This window comes from Heterocephalus glaber, unplaced genomic scaffold (genome assembly GCF_053883595.1).
Source record: "Heterocephalus glaber isolate CG9 unplaced genomic scaffold, H.glaber_assembly_v1.0 deba00000122, whole genome shotgun sequence".
NCBI lineage: Eukaryota > Metazoa > Chordata > Mammalia > Rodentia > Bathyergidae > Heterocephalus > Heterocephalus glaber.
Genome location: NW_028258138.1, coordinates 73,586,099 through 73,604,563, shown reverse-complemented (window position 1 = coordinate 73,604,563; position 18,465 = coordinate 73,586,099). Strand labels below are relative to the sequence as shown.

The 18,465-nt window shown below is 50.3% G+C and overlaps 1 protein-coding gene across 1 annotated transcript in view; it reads right to left on the bottom strand.

Annotated features, from left to right (window-relative positions):
- The window catches only part of Pdia5 (protein disulfide isomerase family A member 5), an 86,586-nt gene that overhangs the window by 1,532 nt on the left and 66,589 nt on the right, over positions 1 to 18,465 (bottom strand). The window contains exons 12-15 of the mRNA XM_004873617.3: positions 13,544 to 13,614; positions 12,913 to 13,073; positions 8,781 to 8,911; positions 4,941 to 5,011 (exon numbers count right to left, since the gene is read on the bottom strand). Coding sequence (XP_004873674.2) covers positions 4,941 to 5,011; positions 8,781 to 8,911; positions 12,913 to 13,073; positions 13,544 to 13,614 — 434 coding nt within the window. The remainder of the gene's footprint in view (positions 1 to 4,940; positions 5,012 to 8,780; positions 8,912 to 12,912; positions 13,074 to 13,543; positions 13,615 to 18,465) is intronic.

Below are 18,465 nucleotides of genomic sequence, written 5' to 3'. Positions count from 1 at the left end.
TCAGATGTCAGTGTGACCTTGACAAAGTCCAGTTATTAAGCATCTGCCACATAAGAAATGAGGTCATTTTAGAGCCCAAGCAATTCACTAAAGAAATTTCAAAAGCATGATTCAATAAGACAATTGAAGATTGTTGAATAACCATGATTCTTTGGCTGCTGGTTATTCATACTAGGATGGACGTCCTCCCCCTTTCAGGTAGGAGAGCTCCTCAGGGCACCAATGGCCATGTCTATTGGTCACTTACCTTGTGCCCAGATGAGTGGGCACCTCACTGTTCTCTGAGCTGCACGGCTGACAGACAGAGTGAGGAAGGGGTCTGGCCTTCCCTGGGCAACAGAGGGCCACCTTGCCCTCCCACAACTCACATTTCTCTTCTGCCTCTTCAGCCCTGGAGTGCGCGTCACAGTCAGATGCACCGGAGCAGTTTTCAAACCCATTGCACACAATCCCTAGCTGGCTCACAATCCTGTTCTATTTGGCCCACAAAGAATTTAAAAAGAAAATAAATTTGAACTAGCTGCCAACAGAGAAAGGAGCCCGAAGATTTAATATAAAAACGTGGCTTTCCAGCTTCTCTTTAAACGTCAGAAGATCTGATGGCACTTGCTCTGCATTCCCACAGGCAGCAGCCGGCTGGGGCAGAGGCAGCTGTCTCCTTCGGCACGCTAAGCGCACCCTTCACCCTCGCCTGCACAGGCCGCCAGGTGGCCCTGACAGGCTGCTGGGAGCCCCAGCTCACCCGCTAAAGTGTTTTCTGAATTACTTAGAAGCGGGAGGCAGATGCTCCTTCGGTCATCCAAGAGGAGGGTTTCAATCCTTGGGACAGGCGCATCTACCACTCGGCCTCTGCGCAGTGGGCCACGGAGGGCCCTCTGTGTCCAGCCTTGGGCCAGAGGCCGCTGCTCCTCTCTTAGGCTGTGAGAGTGTTTGATGACTATTGCTCCAGGCTGCTGCTTTCCCTGCATCCGCTTTAAATTATGAATTTAATTTGTATACATGCCCTGGAGCTGTTGGGAATGTAGTGTATGGTTTTATAAATCTACAAAATTAAAAATCTGTATCACTTCTGAATCCCTTACACTCATGGCCAGCTACATATGCAGAATACAACTTTTAGCTGCAATGAAGAATCCATGTGCAATATCTACAAGAGACAGGAGACAAGTGTGGCTCTCCCCAAAGGGCCGGCTTAGAGTCTTTGGGAAGAAGGTGGCAAATCCACTTCCCAGAGCTGTTCACCTGCCTAGACACCTGCCCTATTAGAACGCTCCAGATGGGCGCTGGTCACCTGCAGCACAGTGGGCATACCCACGACTTCTGGGTTTGTTCTATGGCAGTTGGTACAAGTTCTTGGACACACAGGGTTGGTCTCCTCTACCCAGCACTTGTCATTATAATTTCTGTAGGCCTCAGCCTAAGTGCTTCCTCCCAGCCTCAAGGAGCTGGACACAAAGCCAATGACATATGGAGGTCAAGTGGGCCGATGCTGGCATGTCTCCTTATAGAGGTCTCCTGTGGGACTGGGCCCCACTGCCTACAGCCATTCACCCATAATGTATCTGTGCTGTCTCCTTCCCTTTCTGATCCTTCCTGATGGTTCATGAGACCACCTGTCAAATCAGCTCCCCACAGGTGCCCAGGTACTGAGTCTGCTTTTGGGAGACTCAAACTGTGACCATGCCTATGTGGTCTGTTCTGACTCTGCTCCTTTCCACCCACAGAACTAGGTGCTGGTCATTTAACCTCTCTCCTCACCTGTAATGTGAGGACTATAATAACATCTAGTCAACAGACTAAGAGGAGAACTCTTAGTCATTATCAAGTATGTTACTGTTCCTTCATTTGGTAAATATATACAAGGGTTTAAGGTGTCAAGATTATGGGAAATTCAAGGGCCACAGAAGTCCTTGCTCTCGGGAGCATACATCTCTGTGGGTAGAGGTCCAGTCTTATAAACAGGAGCTCCTATACAGCACAGCTGGATTACAGCAGTGGCCTGGGCAGTCATGGAGAAGGGTAACTGCTGCCTTGTGGCCACCCCCTGGATGACCTTCACACCTCTGCTGGCCATCCCCATGTCCAGGCTGGGCATACCTCGACATGCAGTGAAAGCAAGCTCCTCCCAGTGCCCTGGCCCTGTCCACCCTACCAGCTTTCTACCACGAGCTCGTGTCCTCCAAGCCTTTCAATAACACCATCCATTCCAAAACTTAGAGCCCTCTCTCCACCAGCATGTCAACAGATAAAGTCCCCAAGTAAGCAGGAGCTCCCAAGCAGGAGGGGGTTGGAGGTGTCCCAGCTAAAATATGAGCTGCCTCACACAGCTTTATTGATTCAGTAAAATAAATCTCTGCAGGAGCTAATATTGACTTTGGCTATGAAAATGGAAGTGAAGAACCAACTGCATATTGATTGGGGAGGAACTGGGACTGGCTGCAGGGTAGAAAAGAATAATAATTCTGGCTAAGAGGTGGCAGCATGGGGTGTCAGGAAAACCAGGGAGGCAGGAGACCCAGTTCTGTCACTGACCCACTGGGGCTCACTGGGCAAGGGCCATACCTCCTCCCTGGGCCTTGATCCTTCATGAGTAAAAGGAGAGGGTGGACCACCTAGTGGTCCTCAAGGGCCAGCCTGTGCCCAGCACGAGCCAGGTGTTAAAAACCACCAATTTCCAGAAGCACCTCGAGAGACTCGGATCTGACAGTTGTAGGATGGCACCTTGCAATCCTGTACCATGCCTGGGTCCCAGTGTGGGCACCAACGACTTTGGCTCCCAGGCCAGAGGCTGATCCTGAGTCCTCCTGTTACTGTTAAACCTCCAGGAACCTCAGGTGGACAGGCCAGCTGCCCTGATGGACAGATTGAAGTGGGTTCCTGAAACAGGTGACAGTGGGCCTTGGTTTGGAATAAAGAAAGCTGGAAGAACAGAGGGAATGAAACAAGAGAATGGCCAGCAGTACTACTGGCTTAAAAGATAATCAACCAAAGATGAAGGAAGTGGGGCCCTGTGCGCTGGTGGAGGAGTGATGGAGAGAGGAAGGATGGCTCTTGGCTGCCCACTGTGGCCATGGCAAGTCTGGCTGCACCTGTGCTGATATGTATCAGGCCACAGGAGTAGGCTCCAGACAGCTCCAGCAGCAGTCTAGTGGGACAGCAGAATTGTATCAACATGGGCTGTTCACCAGCATTCCCTGGCCTCCTTGGCCACCCTGGTCACCCTGGCCCCTGCTCCCTGACAAGGCTGACACTCTCCAGCAGAGTTGGGAGAAGCAGGTCCAGGATCCATGCATCCAGAGTGCCTCAGGATCCTTGCACAGATCTCCTGGGGCCCATGGACACCTGAGCAGCCTGGGGGCAGGGTAACTACCAACCTCGGCCATTCTCGTCTGCCTGGAACACACAATGAGTGCTCTGGGTGAGGGGTGATGGCGCTGACATGAGTGGTAGCTATTTCAGTCCAGGGTAGACATCTTCAGAGCTCTCAGAGCAGGAGCAACCACTCTGTGGTGTGCACTGGCCTGGGTGGCACAAGTGGGTGGAGCTGGTGACGAAGATGGGACATAGGAAGCCCCATCCTGCTATACTCATGTCAGTTCAGGACAAGTGGCAGACAGAGAGAAAAAAATCATTTCTTGTCCTTATACACCCTCTTGGCTTTTTGTCCCCATAAGTTCTCATCATCCCAGCAAAGTAATCCCAGCACTGTGTCTGCCCCTACCGAGGACAGCAATCTACCACTACTTCATATGGGCCCCTCCCTCCCTGGGCTGCCATCTTGATCTGTCCATGGTCCAGGTCTCCCTGCTTAGCTCGAGCCTGGCCTTCCCTCCTTCCAGCCTGGCTGGCCTGGCTGAAGATTCTACCTGAGCAAACAGGTGCCATATCAGCACACATGACTCTGGGTCTGAGAATGGATCCCATTCTGGGGCCCATTAGCTGAGAGGTTCCCATGACTGAGTCCAGGGCTGGAAAGAGTCTTCACAACTGTTTTTACCAGTGCCCTGACTACTGAGGTAAGAAGGGAACTTGAGGGCTGGGGGTGAGAGGGTGGGAGGGTAGAGTGGCAGAGCTCTTGCCTAGCATGCACAAGCCCCTGGGTTCTTTTTGTTCATTTGTTTGTTTTTTGAGACAGAGTCTCACTAGTTCAGGCTTTGAACTCATTACATAGCCCAAACTGGCTTCAAACTCACAGTGATCCTCTGTCTCAGCCTCCCAAGTGCTGGGATTACAGGCATGTGCCACCATGACTGGCTAAGACCCTGGGTTCTATCCTGGAACTAAAATCAACCAATCAAGCAATGAACCTAGAAGGGAACTCAAGAACTGGAAGTTGACAGGACTTCCCTGAGCACCATGACTTGCCCTGCCCAGAAGAGACATACATCCCTCTCCCAGGGCCAGCCCTGCCACCCTGGGGGTGGAGCTGTTTGGGGGGCTGTGCCTGGTGCCCACACTCTAATCCAATCTACAGCTCCAGCTTGTTAATTTTATGCTTCATCAGCTGGCAGCTGCAGGCACCTTTCGGTTAGGCAGGATGAATATCCTCTGGCATGGCCTGGCTCTCCTCCACTGCAGCCTCCTCCACTTGAATTTCGTGAGGGTTTTTATTTGTATTTTTAATTATATAAGTGATGCATGACTACAATCCTACTGTAAAAATGTTTGAGCACTAAAAAGATAAATACATAACACCTTTTACCACCCCCTCCTCTAGGAGGAGTGCTGTAATGCTTCACTGTAGACTTTCAGCTGGTTTTGTAGCACAAATCAAGTCTGCTCTGTCTTTTTATGAAGAGAAAGACTGTCCTGGGTCCCAAGGAATGCCCTTGGCAGAACTGGATCTATTCAGGGACAGGGATCTAACTGGCAGGGAAGACAGTGTAGCACAGTGGTAGGGCAAAGTTGGAGGTGGGACAACAGGTAACAGGTATCCTTACCTTTCGGTCATCTTTGAAGGCATCAGCAGCAGCAGTAAAGTGTGGGATGACCTGCTTACAGTGTGGACACCCTGTGTGAGAGGGGACAGAACATCACATATACTGGGAGGATATACAGAGCCAGGGCTACTTCCTAGAACCTCCAGAGATGGCTTTTGAGGAGCCTCACATCCTGCTCACTCTCATGTCAGGGTACACGTGTCACCTTTGCCATGCATACAGCCCCCACGCCTTGTATGTGGGCCTGGGGGCTTTGCAGGAGTCTCTACCACAAGCACCAGTACCCTTCTGCCCAGGACCTCCCATCTGTTGCCCTGGCTAAGAGGTGAGTCACTGGGGTCTTGCTCTGCAGGCTCCTTCCACAGATGCTGCTCTTGGGACTAGGAAGCCCTGATCCAGAGCACAGAGGGAGCTTTGGGGTTAAGAAAAAAGCAAGCTTGTTCAGGATTCTCCAAGCCTGTTACATTCCCCTCTTGTCCCAGGCACAATGGCAAGTCTTTCCACTTCATGACTGAGGTCACCAGGAGTCCCCAAATCCCCAGATGCTTCCTGTCCCAGGGAAAAGGCCTGTCAGTAGACAAGGGCCCATGGTGTTCCAGAGGTGTGTGCCCTTTCTCTGTGGTCTTGTCTCTTAGTCTGTGTGTCACTCTAAGCCCTCCAGCTGCAGCACAAGGTCAAGGCTGTTTGTGGGCCACTGTCTTCTCTTGTCACAGTGCACTCAAGAAGCTGCATGCTTCACAGGCCCTTCCGGGAGTGTGAACAGATCAGAAGACAAATCTACCTCCTTCTCAACCATTCTCCAGACACTGAGGAATGCAACTGCCAGGAGGACAGACCGGTTTTGACCTGATTGTGGGAATTAATCCCGTTCAGAACAGAGGTGGGAGAGGTCATGTGGCCCATGGGCAGAGCTGGTTCCAGCCACAACTTCCTGACAAACAGCCTGCACACTCTCACCTTGGGGGAGCAAACAGAGATGACACAGCGGGGAACAGAAATGGCCTTGTTCTTCTCTTTCTCCTTTTTAGAATAAGGTGATAATGTCTAGTATTTCAAAGGGTTTTGTAAAACCAAATGAAGGCTAAGCTAAAAATTTAATCTGAGTTCAGCACATGAGCTGGTTCCTGAGGTGGATGGGTCCTCCCATACGGCCTGCTTGGCAGAATGGCCAGCTGGCCCGAGCAAGGGGGGGTGGTGGTGGTGACAGGGAGGGGTTCGTGGGTTATATCAGAACTAAATGAGACAAAGTACCAAGCATTAGCCTACATGGATGACTTTTTAATTGCCTAAAATGGCAATTAATTTGACTTCACAGAGGGGAAAGAAGCTCAAATTCATGAAAACATACTACAAAGGAGGGATGTTATATGATTTTCGAAACATTTAAAGAGCACAATCTCCTTGATAACAACATATATCAGAGACTTATTCTGCAGGCAGCTACAGGTCCCCTGTGAATGGTGCTGGTCTACTAACAGCATTAGGTCGGCTGAAAATAACCTATCCCCTTCTTTAAAATCTGGCTTCCCTGTAAATTTTTCCTTTTTCTGCCTTTTTGCTTATTGAAGGCATAAAGACAATTGTCGGACTCGTGCAGATTCCTCTCCCATCAATTTAAAACACTGCAGCCTCAGATTAATGCCCTCTGTCGTACCTCATTTTCTCACTATATGAAAGAAAGCGCGTGGCAGATGAGTGAATGAAGGGCAGGCTGATGAAGGTGTTTTCATGGAGTGAGTGGGCCAGAATGGCATAATTTTAAAAAAATATTTTGGCTTTTTTAAAGAAAGGGACCCCCTCTTCAGAGCAGGAAACCAAGGAAGCTTCCCAGAATAGGGAGAGAGGAGCAAAGACTGAGGCTGGGGTACAGAACCCTGAAGCTAGGGACTTGGCCAGGCTGGCCCAGGAAAGGCAGCCCCAGGGCTGGACCATGCAGCAGAGGGCAATGACACAGCAGCAGGACAATCTGCTAGAACCCAGGAGATAGGATGTAGGGGGCAAATATGAGAGAGCAGAAATGTTGGGGTGAAGTGACAGGGAAGGGGAAAGGCAAGATGTAAGAGTGGGTGGGAGGTGGGGAGAGGTAGGATGCGAGGAGCAAGGTTTGGCTTTTTAATTTTACACCTTTACCAGGTTTTTGACTTTACCATTGGCCTTTCTTCAGTGTTTATGTTCTTTATAGATGAGTCAGTACCTATCATCTACCATAGAAGAATACAGGAAGAGAGCTGGATAAACTGTAAGGACAAAGCCCTTTGTCAGAGGCTGAGTCACTGAGTGACACTGTCCTGAATGGACTGCATTAGTTTTCAAAGGAAACTGGGAGCCTGAGACCTGGCAAGGACATGGCTCCTTCCCTTGTACGCTAGGCCCTGGACACTGCCCAGGGTAGAGCCTTTATGCGAGCAAGGAAAGAAGAAAGGGAGGGAGGGAGGGAGGGGGGAAGGACAGTCTTAGCAGTCCAGTAGGGTGGGAGTCTCTATTCAGATTCCCTGGTACACTGGGAATCTGCCTGCTCCAGCAGCCAGTGGGCCTACATGGTGATCTTCAGTCAGAGCTGAGCCAGAGAGAGACAAGGCCTGGCTCTGGTCCAGAAGGTTGGCCACGAGAGAGGGCATTTCTAGGGGAAAGAATTTGGTCTGTACTTTGTGAGATCCACACAGTTGCTAGCCAAGGACTCTTCTGTAGCCAGGTGTTTTCTTTCTGAAGAAAGCTCTTACTGAATTGTCTTGTGACTGTGAAACAGAGCCACTCAGGCTTCAGCAACAGCCTGTCACCAACTTGCCACAAGGCCTTTATCAAGTCACACATCTCCTGGGTTTCAGTCCTTGATCCCCTCCGCCCCAAAAGAAGATGTTAACTTCTCAAAATCGACCCAGGCTTCTGGGGACATGAAGGACTGATGAAGACAGTGTGAAATTCTATAAGGAACCAGGAACAAGTATTACAAAGCCAAAGAGCAGCGAAGCGACTAGGATTTGCTGGTTGCCTGAGGGATGGAGTCTGAAGCCCTGGACCAGGCAGGCCACGGACCCTCCCAGACAGTGAGAGTGAGAAGAGACAGGAATTACTGACTCTTGAGCAGGGGAGCAGTGGGAGCCGGAGGGGAGCAAGCAGTAGTGTTGGCTACAACTGAGTGGGTTTATGACTAGATCGAACTGCCTGGCTTTTCTGTAGACGGTGGCTTTTATTATCCTCACTCCATTAAGCTGAGCTGTAACCTGGGGGAGAGAGAGAAGGGCAACTGAAGAGTGGGGATTTCTAAGAACCTTTCTTTTTAAGTGACAATTAACAACTTTAAAATGGAAATACACAAAAACCTGAGGTGACAAACACCAATGTTGGCAAATGTGTCACTTCCTCAGCTTAAGCTTTGATTAAAATGAGAATCACACGGGGGCGTGGGAGCAGATGTGCCTGTCTCTGTACCACAGCTTCAACCAACACAGCCCAGAGCCACCAGGAAGGTCAGGGGAGGGGGTTCTGTTGTCTTGAAGTTGAAGTGAGGGTCTGGAGGCGTGCTGGGGAGGAAACAGTGGTGGGGCATGAAAGAGCCCAGAGATATGAAGAGACTGGTCCCTGCCACACACAGGAGCAACGGGCTTTAGGCCTGACACGTCTTCAAAATGGGGTGAGTACCTCATGGGGTTGACAGGAAGATGTTCTGGATTTTTAAGACCCTCCCTCCTAGCCTGGAAGGAAATCAGGCAGCCTGGCTTCTAGTTGAGATGACCATGGAGTTGGCTAGCGGCTGCCTTGGCCCCTGCGCGTGAGGATGAAGTCTTCTTGTTTGGGGAGGCAACCCTCTTACCTCACCCCTCACGAGCACCAGCTACTTACAAGGGGCATAGAACATGACCAAGGTGTGTTTCTTCTTCTTCAGGGTGTCCCGGAAGTTGTCCCCCGCCAGATGGAACACATTTGTCTGCTGTTCTTCCCATGTGGGCTCCGGTGGCAGGGGAGACTTGGGGCTGTGGAAGCCAGGAGAGGGGGAACAGTCATGAAGAGAGATCGTGACACACAGGTGTGCCCACCACCACACCCCAGCCCCCTGGGAACACACAGGAAGGGATCCTTTTGCGGTCTTTCTGAAAGTTCACTGAAAAACCTCAGTTTAGACAACAACATATCTACCATCTGCAAAGAGGGCTCCTACTATAGTGGGAGCCACTTTGTGAAGAGGTAGGGGACTGTCAGGTGCCTCTCTGGGTGTGGGCCATCATCCCTGGGCCAAGGCTTCCACCTTGCTCCCCAGCCCCTCCTCTCTGCCTCTCAAGGGATCCTAGATGACCTTCCATTATCTTTTGCTCCTAAGGTTTTGTTCTGGTGGAGACAGCACAGGCCAAGGAGGGAGGCAGGCCTGGGCTGAGATCCAGTTTACTTGCCAGCTGTGTGACCTTAGGTAAATTACCAAATCCCTCTGAGCCTTTCCTTTCTGTTAAGTGACGACAGAGGCACCTATATCTGGGTCTAGATAGCAGAGACAGTGTATACAAAGCACCTACTCAGTCGAACTACTGACATTTACTAAGAACCTGGAAGCTCCAATAAATGGCAGGTGCTGAATGAATGTCTACAAGCCTCTCAGTCTCTGCCTCTCCATTGGCTCCCTCCATCTGCCTCACTGGGGATGGAGCTAACTGCAGTGTGGATCTTGAGTGTCCCCACAAGCCCGTGTGTTAAAGGCTCATTTTCCACAGTGGCCCTATTGGGAGGTGGTGGCAAATTTCAAAGGCAGGGCCCAGTGGGAGGTTTTAAGTCACTGCCAATCAACCATGGACTGAAACCTCTAAAACTGTAAGCCTAAATAAAACATTTTTCTTTATAAGTGAACTATATCAGGCATTAGTTACAGTAACAGAAAACTGACTACAGCAGAGCTCTGAGGCTCTTTTTAAAGCCTTTGCTGCCCTTGCTTCCCATCTACAATCAAAGGTCTCTCTCCCTTCCTTCTCTGACAAGTGTCTGGGCGGGATAGACTGTACAAGCTGCGGTGTCCTCCCCTGTCCTCTCACCATGGCCCCTGCACGGTCAGCCTGGCGGTCACCTGAGTGTGGCATCAAACCATCCCAATACTCAGTACCCACAGCATCCCGCACCTGTGCCTATCCCACAGCTCTCTTCTGCCTGTTCTATTCAGAGCCTCTGAAGTTTTCAAAATATCTTACCCTCATGCATGGTTTTAGTGATTCCAGTGGCTGAGGGTGACTTGAGACCCGACCTCTCCTCCAAGAGCCTGCTTCTGGGTGTTTTTCAGGTATTTCCACTGGAGGTCCCACTGCCACCTCAAACCCAAGACTTAGAACATAATCCTTCTCCTTCCTCCTCCAAGGAGCCTTCCTACCCCAACTTTTCCCTATGGGTCATGGCCGCTGCACTGGTGACCATGCCTGGTTCCTTTGAGCCTTCCTTTCATCCTCCCTTTCCTTTGTCCTCCAGGTCCCCTGACTCCACAGCTGACACCAACAAACTGACTTATCTGCTCTGCCTTTAACCTGAATGCTGCCTCCCCAGGCTGCCTCTGGCACCTGCCTCGGGTACCTGCAGCTCAGCCACCTGTGCACACACTGGCAAACATCATGCACCTCAGCTGGCACCGTCTGCTCACCCTGCTTCTGGGTGAGGAGCCTCAATCCTCTTCCTGGAGCCATCTGCTCCTCACACCCCACCTGAAGGCTCCCTTCCAAGTGCCTGAAAGAACTGCTATCTGTTCCTGGGCAGGCCCTTAACCATCTGACCCTAAGTTTCTTCATCACTGAAACAGGAATAAAAACTGGCTTCAAGAGGATCTGTGGACAAGCAAAGCACAAGATAGGAAAGCAGGAGGCTGGGACTATAGTGGCAAAGCACTTATCTACTATGTGCCAGGCTCTAGGTTTGATCACCAGCACAGGGAAAAAAAAACCAATCTATGAATTGTGGGTGGTATCATCCCTTGTGCACTGATACTGTCAGTTGAAGCCCTCACCCCACAATGGCTAGGATAAGTAATAAATTCACTTCCTTTCTTCGAGTATTTCTGTATGATGTCTAATGCTAAGAACTTTTCACAACAGTCTAACTTAATTCCACAAGTCTGTGAAAAAAAGTATTGTCTCCATTTCACAGATGGGAAGCTGGGGCTTCAGGAGGTCAAGTACAAGGCTTGGGGTCATGACCACAGTGCAGGTCTCTCTGACTCCAACGTCCATGGTCTCAAGAGCATGCTTCTCAGGCTCTCAGGAGTGGGACTACACACAAGGACAAGACCCCTGTGCTGTGTCCAGGCCTCAGGGGTGCTGATTGACAATGATTGCCACTCTGATCCCCCTGGCTCTTGATCCCTAGGACCTGGCCAGATCACCCATGGACTCAGTGCTTCCCATAGCAAGGCTGCAATGGCAGGGATGAATAAGCCACCTGCTTCAGACACCAGAAGTCCCAAGAGCAGTGAGTGTTTTGTCTCTTGTGGAGGCAAACCATTTCCTCTGGTCCCTAAGTCAAAGCCCTGGCTACTCAGGATTCTCCTCTGGTGGATGAGCAGTATAATGTGGGAGGAACTGAGGCCAGGACTTCCCCAGCACACTCACCTCTTACCAGAGGCCTCTCCTGCTCTTTGCCAATTTTGCTTCCATTCCATATGCTGCTGCTCCCCCAAATACCATGGCTGAGAATCCCATGCACATTTCCTAAATCAAAGCTTCAGGTACAGAATCTGTACCTTCAATACATTCCTCCTGCCAGGTAAAGCTTATGTGCATCCAAGTACCTAGCAGAGCACCTCTGCCAAGACACCATTATTTTGCACAGCTATCATGTTTTGTGGCTTTCAAGTCTCACCTTGAATGTGGGCATTACCACTCCATGTACCTGTGCAGGTTGGAGCGTGGTCACTTTTATTTTTCCCCTCTTCCATGCTGAAATTGGGAGACATCCTTAAATACTCAAGTAATGTGTAAGCATCTGAGTCTGGCAGTGGCTAGGTGTGGCAGGCAGGGGAAAGGTCATTCAATTGTGTTCTGATAACAACTTCTGCTACTCAAGTGTGGCTGTAGGCTTCTTCCCTTTCTCAGGGCATTTGTGTGCTGGGCCAAGTCTGCCCCATCACAGGAGGGCAAATGCTAGCAACCACGTGCTCTAATTCCTTGGGTGAGCAGGGTCTTTGGGTCAAAGCTTCTCAAATCTCTGGACTTGCAGGCTGTATGGGTGAACTGTGTCCTTCCAAAATTCATATGTTGAAGCCTTAGCCTCCGTACCTTTAAAGGTAATCTTTGGAGATAGAGTCTTTACAGGAATAATTAAGTCAGGATGAGGTCATTAGGGAAGGCTATAATCTAATATGACTGGTGTCTTTCTATGGACACAGATGTACACACAGGAAAGACCATGGGAAGACACAGGCAGAATATAGCCATCTACAAGCCAAGGAGAGGCCTCTGATGAAACTAACCCTGTCAACCTCTGGATATCTAACTTCTAGCTTCCAGAATCGTAAGAAAATAAACTGCTACTGTTAGGCCAATCAGTTCATGTTGCTTTGTTACGATGAGCTTTGCATCTGAGGGGGGTTCTTTGAAGTCTTTATGCTCAACCCCAAATCACAGCAGCCAGAAGCGCAGACACCAGAGGAGGCCCAGGCAGTCACCAGCAAACCTGGGGTGAAATCAGCCCAGTTCAGGATGTGACGAGCTGTGTTTCCTTACTCAAAACAGGAGGGAATAAATCGCAGATGATGACACTGGGGCTAGGGAAGCTTCGACAGAGAAAAGGAAACACACACTTGGTAGCTCTGGAGAGTGCACCTAGGAGGCCTACTAGTAACCTGCTGTCTTAGAACACAGGGTCAGCACACAATGGGTGGCCCTAAGCCAAGGAGGTCAGGTTTGTCCTGAACCAAGAACAGCGGGCCCTAAAGCTCACTTCGTCTCCTTGAGGTTGTCTCCAGGGGCCAACAGCCACAGTCATGATGTGCCACTGAGACCATAAAACTTACTTCTGCATCCACTCAATAAACTTCTTCTTTGTTCTGAGCGCGGGCACTGCATATTTCTCTCCATTCTTAAAATACTTCAATGTTGGGAACTCTGAGATGTGGAATCTTTCTGCCAGGGCCTTGTTGACAGTGGCATCGACAGCTGCAAGGACACCAGAGCTCTGGGATGGGGGAAAGGCCAACCATGCATTACAGCCTCAGACATGGTGCTGGTGGAAAGAGGAACCCATGCGCTGCCCCATCCCTCCTGGGCCTGCCTCACATATCCCAAGGAGTAACTGAATGCTGGCATGTCCCTCACTTCTCATTTATGGACTGAGGTGAGCCTTTGGAGTCTGCCCCACCAGCCGCACTGGGCCAAGTAGGGCCTGCTCCCAAAAATTAGGGCCCCAGAGCAAAGAGGGCACAGGCAGAGGTCACAGGCACAGAAACACGCCCCATAGGCTTTCTACCCCCGCTCTATCCTTGGCAGAGGCCCCTGTCCAACCTCGATGTCTACTGGGAGACATGGAAGGACCACAGACCTCTAGACCGGGAGAGTGGCTTCAAGGCTTGCAGGGAAAGCCGCTGTAATGTTCTGTGTGCTAGCAACTCTTCAAAGGGCATGGTGAGGGGCTGGGAAGATGTTTACCTCTGCTTCTCCATGGAGAACTTCTGCTGCACTCTCAAACTCTGGCTTCATTTTCTTACAGTGTCCACACCCTGTGTGGAGGAAAGAAAACAAGCCACTCCTATGGCATGAAGGCTCTGGGATGTACCCTGTGCTGCCTCCCTAGGACAGTCCTGTTCCGTATCCAGGAACTGGGTACCGAGGAGAGACGCAGACAAATGCCAGCTCACAGAAGAGAACTCTTCTGCCTGATCCATGGGACAGGCTACATTGGAAGGTTACCCGAGAGACAAAAATAGAGGAAGTACATGACCAACATATGCAACATGCTGGTGTGCTGGGTACCAATCTAGTACTTTGTAGCCTCACATTAGGCATACAAGGTAGGAACTGACAAGAAGTCTGTTTTACAGTCAGAAACTGAGGCACCACGAGGGCAGGTGACTGCTCAAGACTGCACGTACAGCCAAGGTCACAGTGTGGGGCTGAGAACCCGAGCGATCCAGCTGGGGTCCATGCTGCAGGCTGTGTGGGCCTCCTGGCCCCACATGAAGCACCCTCACCATCTTCTCCAGCCTAAAGTTGGGAGTAAGAGTCCACAGAAGCACGAGTATGGGGAGAGCTTAAGCTCAAACTGTCCCCCAGGGAGCGAGGCTATGATGCGACAACTCAGGGATTTGACTTGCTGTTTCCAAATTAAAAGTATTTTCTCAGGAAAAAGACGGCTTTGCTGTCTCCTTACAGTCAGATGTTATGAAGAATAAAACTTGATACATTAAAAAGAGAACAGGCACTTTGTGCAGATGACGTCAGGACACTAGTCAACTTTTTCATTTCTATAGGAAGAATGCTTTCTGGCTCCTGATGTTCAGGGTGCTGGGAGATGAGGGGACCCTGACTGGCTCAAGGCTACTTTCAAGGGGAGCTGACTGCATGGGGACCCTGAATCAGTTGGGCTCAGTGGGTGCCAAGAGGTGGCTCAGCCCTCTCAGGGGAGCAATACTGTGTGGGAGCTGAGAGCACTGCAATTCTGACTGTTAAGACAACAAAAAACAAGAAAGGAAGACAGAAGGTTGCAGTCTTAACTTGATCAGAGCCCTTCTACATCCTCCTGGATGGCACCTGAACCATAGAATGGGCTTTGCTGCCTCCACTGAGCCCATGGTGGGGATGAAAGCTCTGGTCTCCTCCAAGGTCATCCCTGCAGATCTCAGCCCCAGGTGGCAATGACACACAAACCTGTCTCGTTCCTTCTACTCCATTCCTGCCTGTACCTGGCTTCTCCAGTCCACTCTTGCCCCATTCCCCCCAGGGACAAGGGGCCCCAGAGTGGCTACCCCCACTTACTGATGACAGGAAACCTAACTGATCATCCAGCTCCCAGGCAGGGTTGTCATACTCTTCTGAAGAGAGTACTGTGGACAGGACTCAGTCAAAGACACAGACCCTGACAGAATGCAACCTGGGGAATGGCTACAATTCTTGCCTGCACTAACATTCTCTTTCTCTCCAAATGGCCCCATGGCAGAGAAACACCTCAAATCCTTAACTCAAAGGCTTCATTTGGCCCAATGGGCAAGAAGATGCCAAGCTCATACCCTCCTATAGCTGTACAGGAGCTCCCTACTTCTGGAGGGGTACAATACAGAAAAGAGGGGAGAAAAGGTTTCAGCCCATTGGCTCTTCCAGCCTCTCTTCCAGAGGACCACGTTTTTTGGTCCAGAGGGGAATCTAGTGTATACACAATAACTTCAAGTGATGAACCATGGAAGCTGGGCATGGTGGCCCATGCCTGTAATCCCAGCCCTCTGAGAGGCTGAAGCAGGAAGATTACAAATTTGAATCCTGCCTGAGGATCTTAGCAAGATCCTGTGTCAAAATTTTTTTAAAAAAAGATTTTTTTAAAAAGGGCTAGAGATAGTTCAATGTGTAGACCCTGGATTCAACCCCCCAGTACCGAAAAAAAAAAAAGATGAGTCAAAGAAGAGCAGTCCCGGGGCCGGGGATTTAGCTCAGGGGATTCACCGCCTGCTGCGCGAGTTCATTCCCCAGTACCAAAAAAAAAGAACAGCAGTCCCTGTCCCCATCCCTCCCCCTCCCCCTGGGGAGCTGGCACTGGTAAGCCTTGCTACATGCTGTGCACACATTAATATTCATCATACTGGATTTTAAGTACCACACTGTGAATCCTAAAAGGCAGCACATCAGGATTTTCTACCTTGTCCCTCCACGTGAAGCAAAAGGGATCACCATTTAATAGGTGCATGACAAATATTTATTGGTCAGGAAAGAGAAGAACATCCCTAATTAAACAACTAGAAGAGAACAACAAGGGTCACCAGGAGTTGGGTAGACTTTCAGAGGAGGCAGATAAAAAGACATATGGGGTAAGTTAGTAAGAAACAGAGACAGTGTGGCTGAATCAGCAAGGCAAAGCAGCCGCAGAGGAATGAGGGATCCTCAGGCCCTGATCGGCAGGGAAGAATTCCACTGCCAGACCAAGGCCTGCTGGCTCCTCCAGAGCAACTCAGCTCCTGTCCCCACTGGGCTGCCTGGAGCCCACTCAGGATCCCCTATCCATGACCTGCAAAGGGATCAGGGTCATCACTCTTGTAAATGTAAGAACATTATTTTCCAGAAATGAACACGTAACATCATCATAACACATTTGTCATTTTCTAAACTATTGGGTTACAAGGGGGTTGTTATGGCAAGTTGGTTGTTTTCCCCACAGACACAATTTTATATTTCGATTACAAGCAGATTCCCAGGAGTGACCACAAAAACCCATGAAGCAGAATGTACCTGAAGAATACAGCGTACACAGCTATTTCCATTTCACTGAACCCAGCCCTAGATGGGGACACAAAGCCTACCATCCACAGCGACAGCCACCTCAGCAGCAGGGCGTGTGTATATGTAGGGGGTGGTCAGGAGGAAGCTCCACCTGGCTGGGGAATGAGGCAGGAACCTGGCCATGGGACACCTATGCTTGGGACCAATGAAAGCTCCTCTCCCCCTCTCCCCTACTGATGCATCTGTACCCCCAACTTCGTAAGTAACTTCGGAGGAATCCAGAATCCCTCCTAGGGCTGGGGATTTAGCTCAGTGGTTCCATTGCCTGCCTTGAAAGCACAAGGTCCCGAGTTCGATCCCCAGTACCAAAAAAACCCAACAACAACAGAATCCCCCCTGGCTCACAGATCACAGAGCCCAGGTTAAGAGGGTAGGGCAGAGCAGAAGACACCGAGCCAATCCCTTTCTTGGGGAGGAATGTAGAAGTCAGGGAGGGCTGCCCCACAGGTATACAGGCTCAGATAGCCTGCTGTGTCCATCTTCAGGTCAGGACACATGGGGTTTTGTTGTACAAGGTTCTACTGATGTAACATGAAATAGAGAAAGATTTTAAAAAACTGATTCTAACTAAAAATAAAAGAGTAATAAAGGGTCCTTTGAGGCTTATGGCCAGGATGAAAAAGTTCTACAAATCCTACAGCCCTCCATCCTCTCCAGGCTGACAGCTCGCTGTACCTTGCCTAAGGTGAGCACCCCATCCTCCTCCTCCAGGCTGAGCTCCCTTGATTGGGGGGCAGTGAGGAGGCCCAGCCTGTGCAGGAAGCTCAGAGGCATCCCTGCTATTCATTGCCCGGAGTCCAGCCTGCCCTACAGAAAATGAAGTGAGCAATCTCCGAAGTGTCCTCAAAGTGCCACTGCTGAGACAGCCTGGCTCAGCCCAGCAGCGCACAGCAAACTCCCAGGCAGGCTCGGGGACCCAGGCCTGAGCTTCCCAGTGGCTGCCACAGGAGCAGAAGCAGGGAGATGACTCTAGAAACCTTCTCCCCTAAACATGATGTGGGGGATGTTGCTGGCAGAGTCCATGGTCAAGGCAGACAGGGGAGCTGGACAGGGGGTCAGGGGAGAGAAGACAGAAGAGCCAGCCACAGCCACTGACAGAAATCACCATTTCTTTCCAAATTGTCTCATTCTTGTGGCAGGACCCCTGAAGATGAGAGAATTCAGCTTACACTGGTAGAGAGTTGCACCTCCAGACCTGTATCAGCTTCCTGCCCTTTGATGCCACTGCCTTGCTGGGGTGGCAAATAGACTCCATCCCACCTGCTGGCTTCCTTGGAGGTGCTCTGAGACTGAGAATTAGCTCACTGCACAGCAGAGGGGTGGGATCAGCTGTGATGTCTCCCATGGATGCAGAGGGCTGGCAGGAGTATATGCTGGAAATCTCCAGAGGCATTAGCTCAAATGCAGGTGTTTGTGCCCCTCTTCATGGCCCTTTTCCTCATGGGAAAGGCCTTTCCTTGCACAGCATCCACCCTGGATAAACCCACAAGATCCACCTGGGTTCTGGCCCCACTTGGAGTGTTCTCAGCACACTCCAGCCCCACTGATGAGCTACTTCTCCTCTAATCAGGAAATACTTCTTATTGAGCTATTTCCATGGCACTTGATTTTATGTTACCTTGAGACTGTTCTATTGGTATCTCCTGGTACTTAAGAGAAGCCAGGGTGTCGTTTTCAAAACACAAATCACACTGAATTCCCTTGCTTAAACCTTCCCAAGGGCTCCCCATCACAGGTAGGTTAAAATCCAAATTCATTATCATACTCCCACCTGGCCTCCAACCTCAGCTCAGATCCCTTCACTCTTGTCTATATTGCAGTCTTGGGTCCTCCTTCCCTTCTCCCATCATATCAAGCCTGTTTCTACCTCAGGGCCGCCCTTGAATGTGCTCTTGCCCCTACTGGAACCTGATCTTCCCCAGTCTATGCATGGTTCACTTCTCCACATTTCTCAAGCTTCCGCTTAAATTTCCCTTCTTCAGAGATGCTTTCTGACCACATACCTCTAGGGAGCCTCACCCCATCATGCTCACTTCCAATAATGTTTGAGTTTCTTAAATGTACTCAAAGTAGCTGGAGTAACCTGG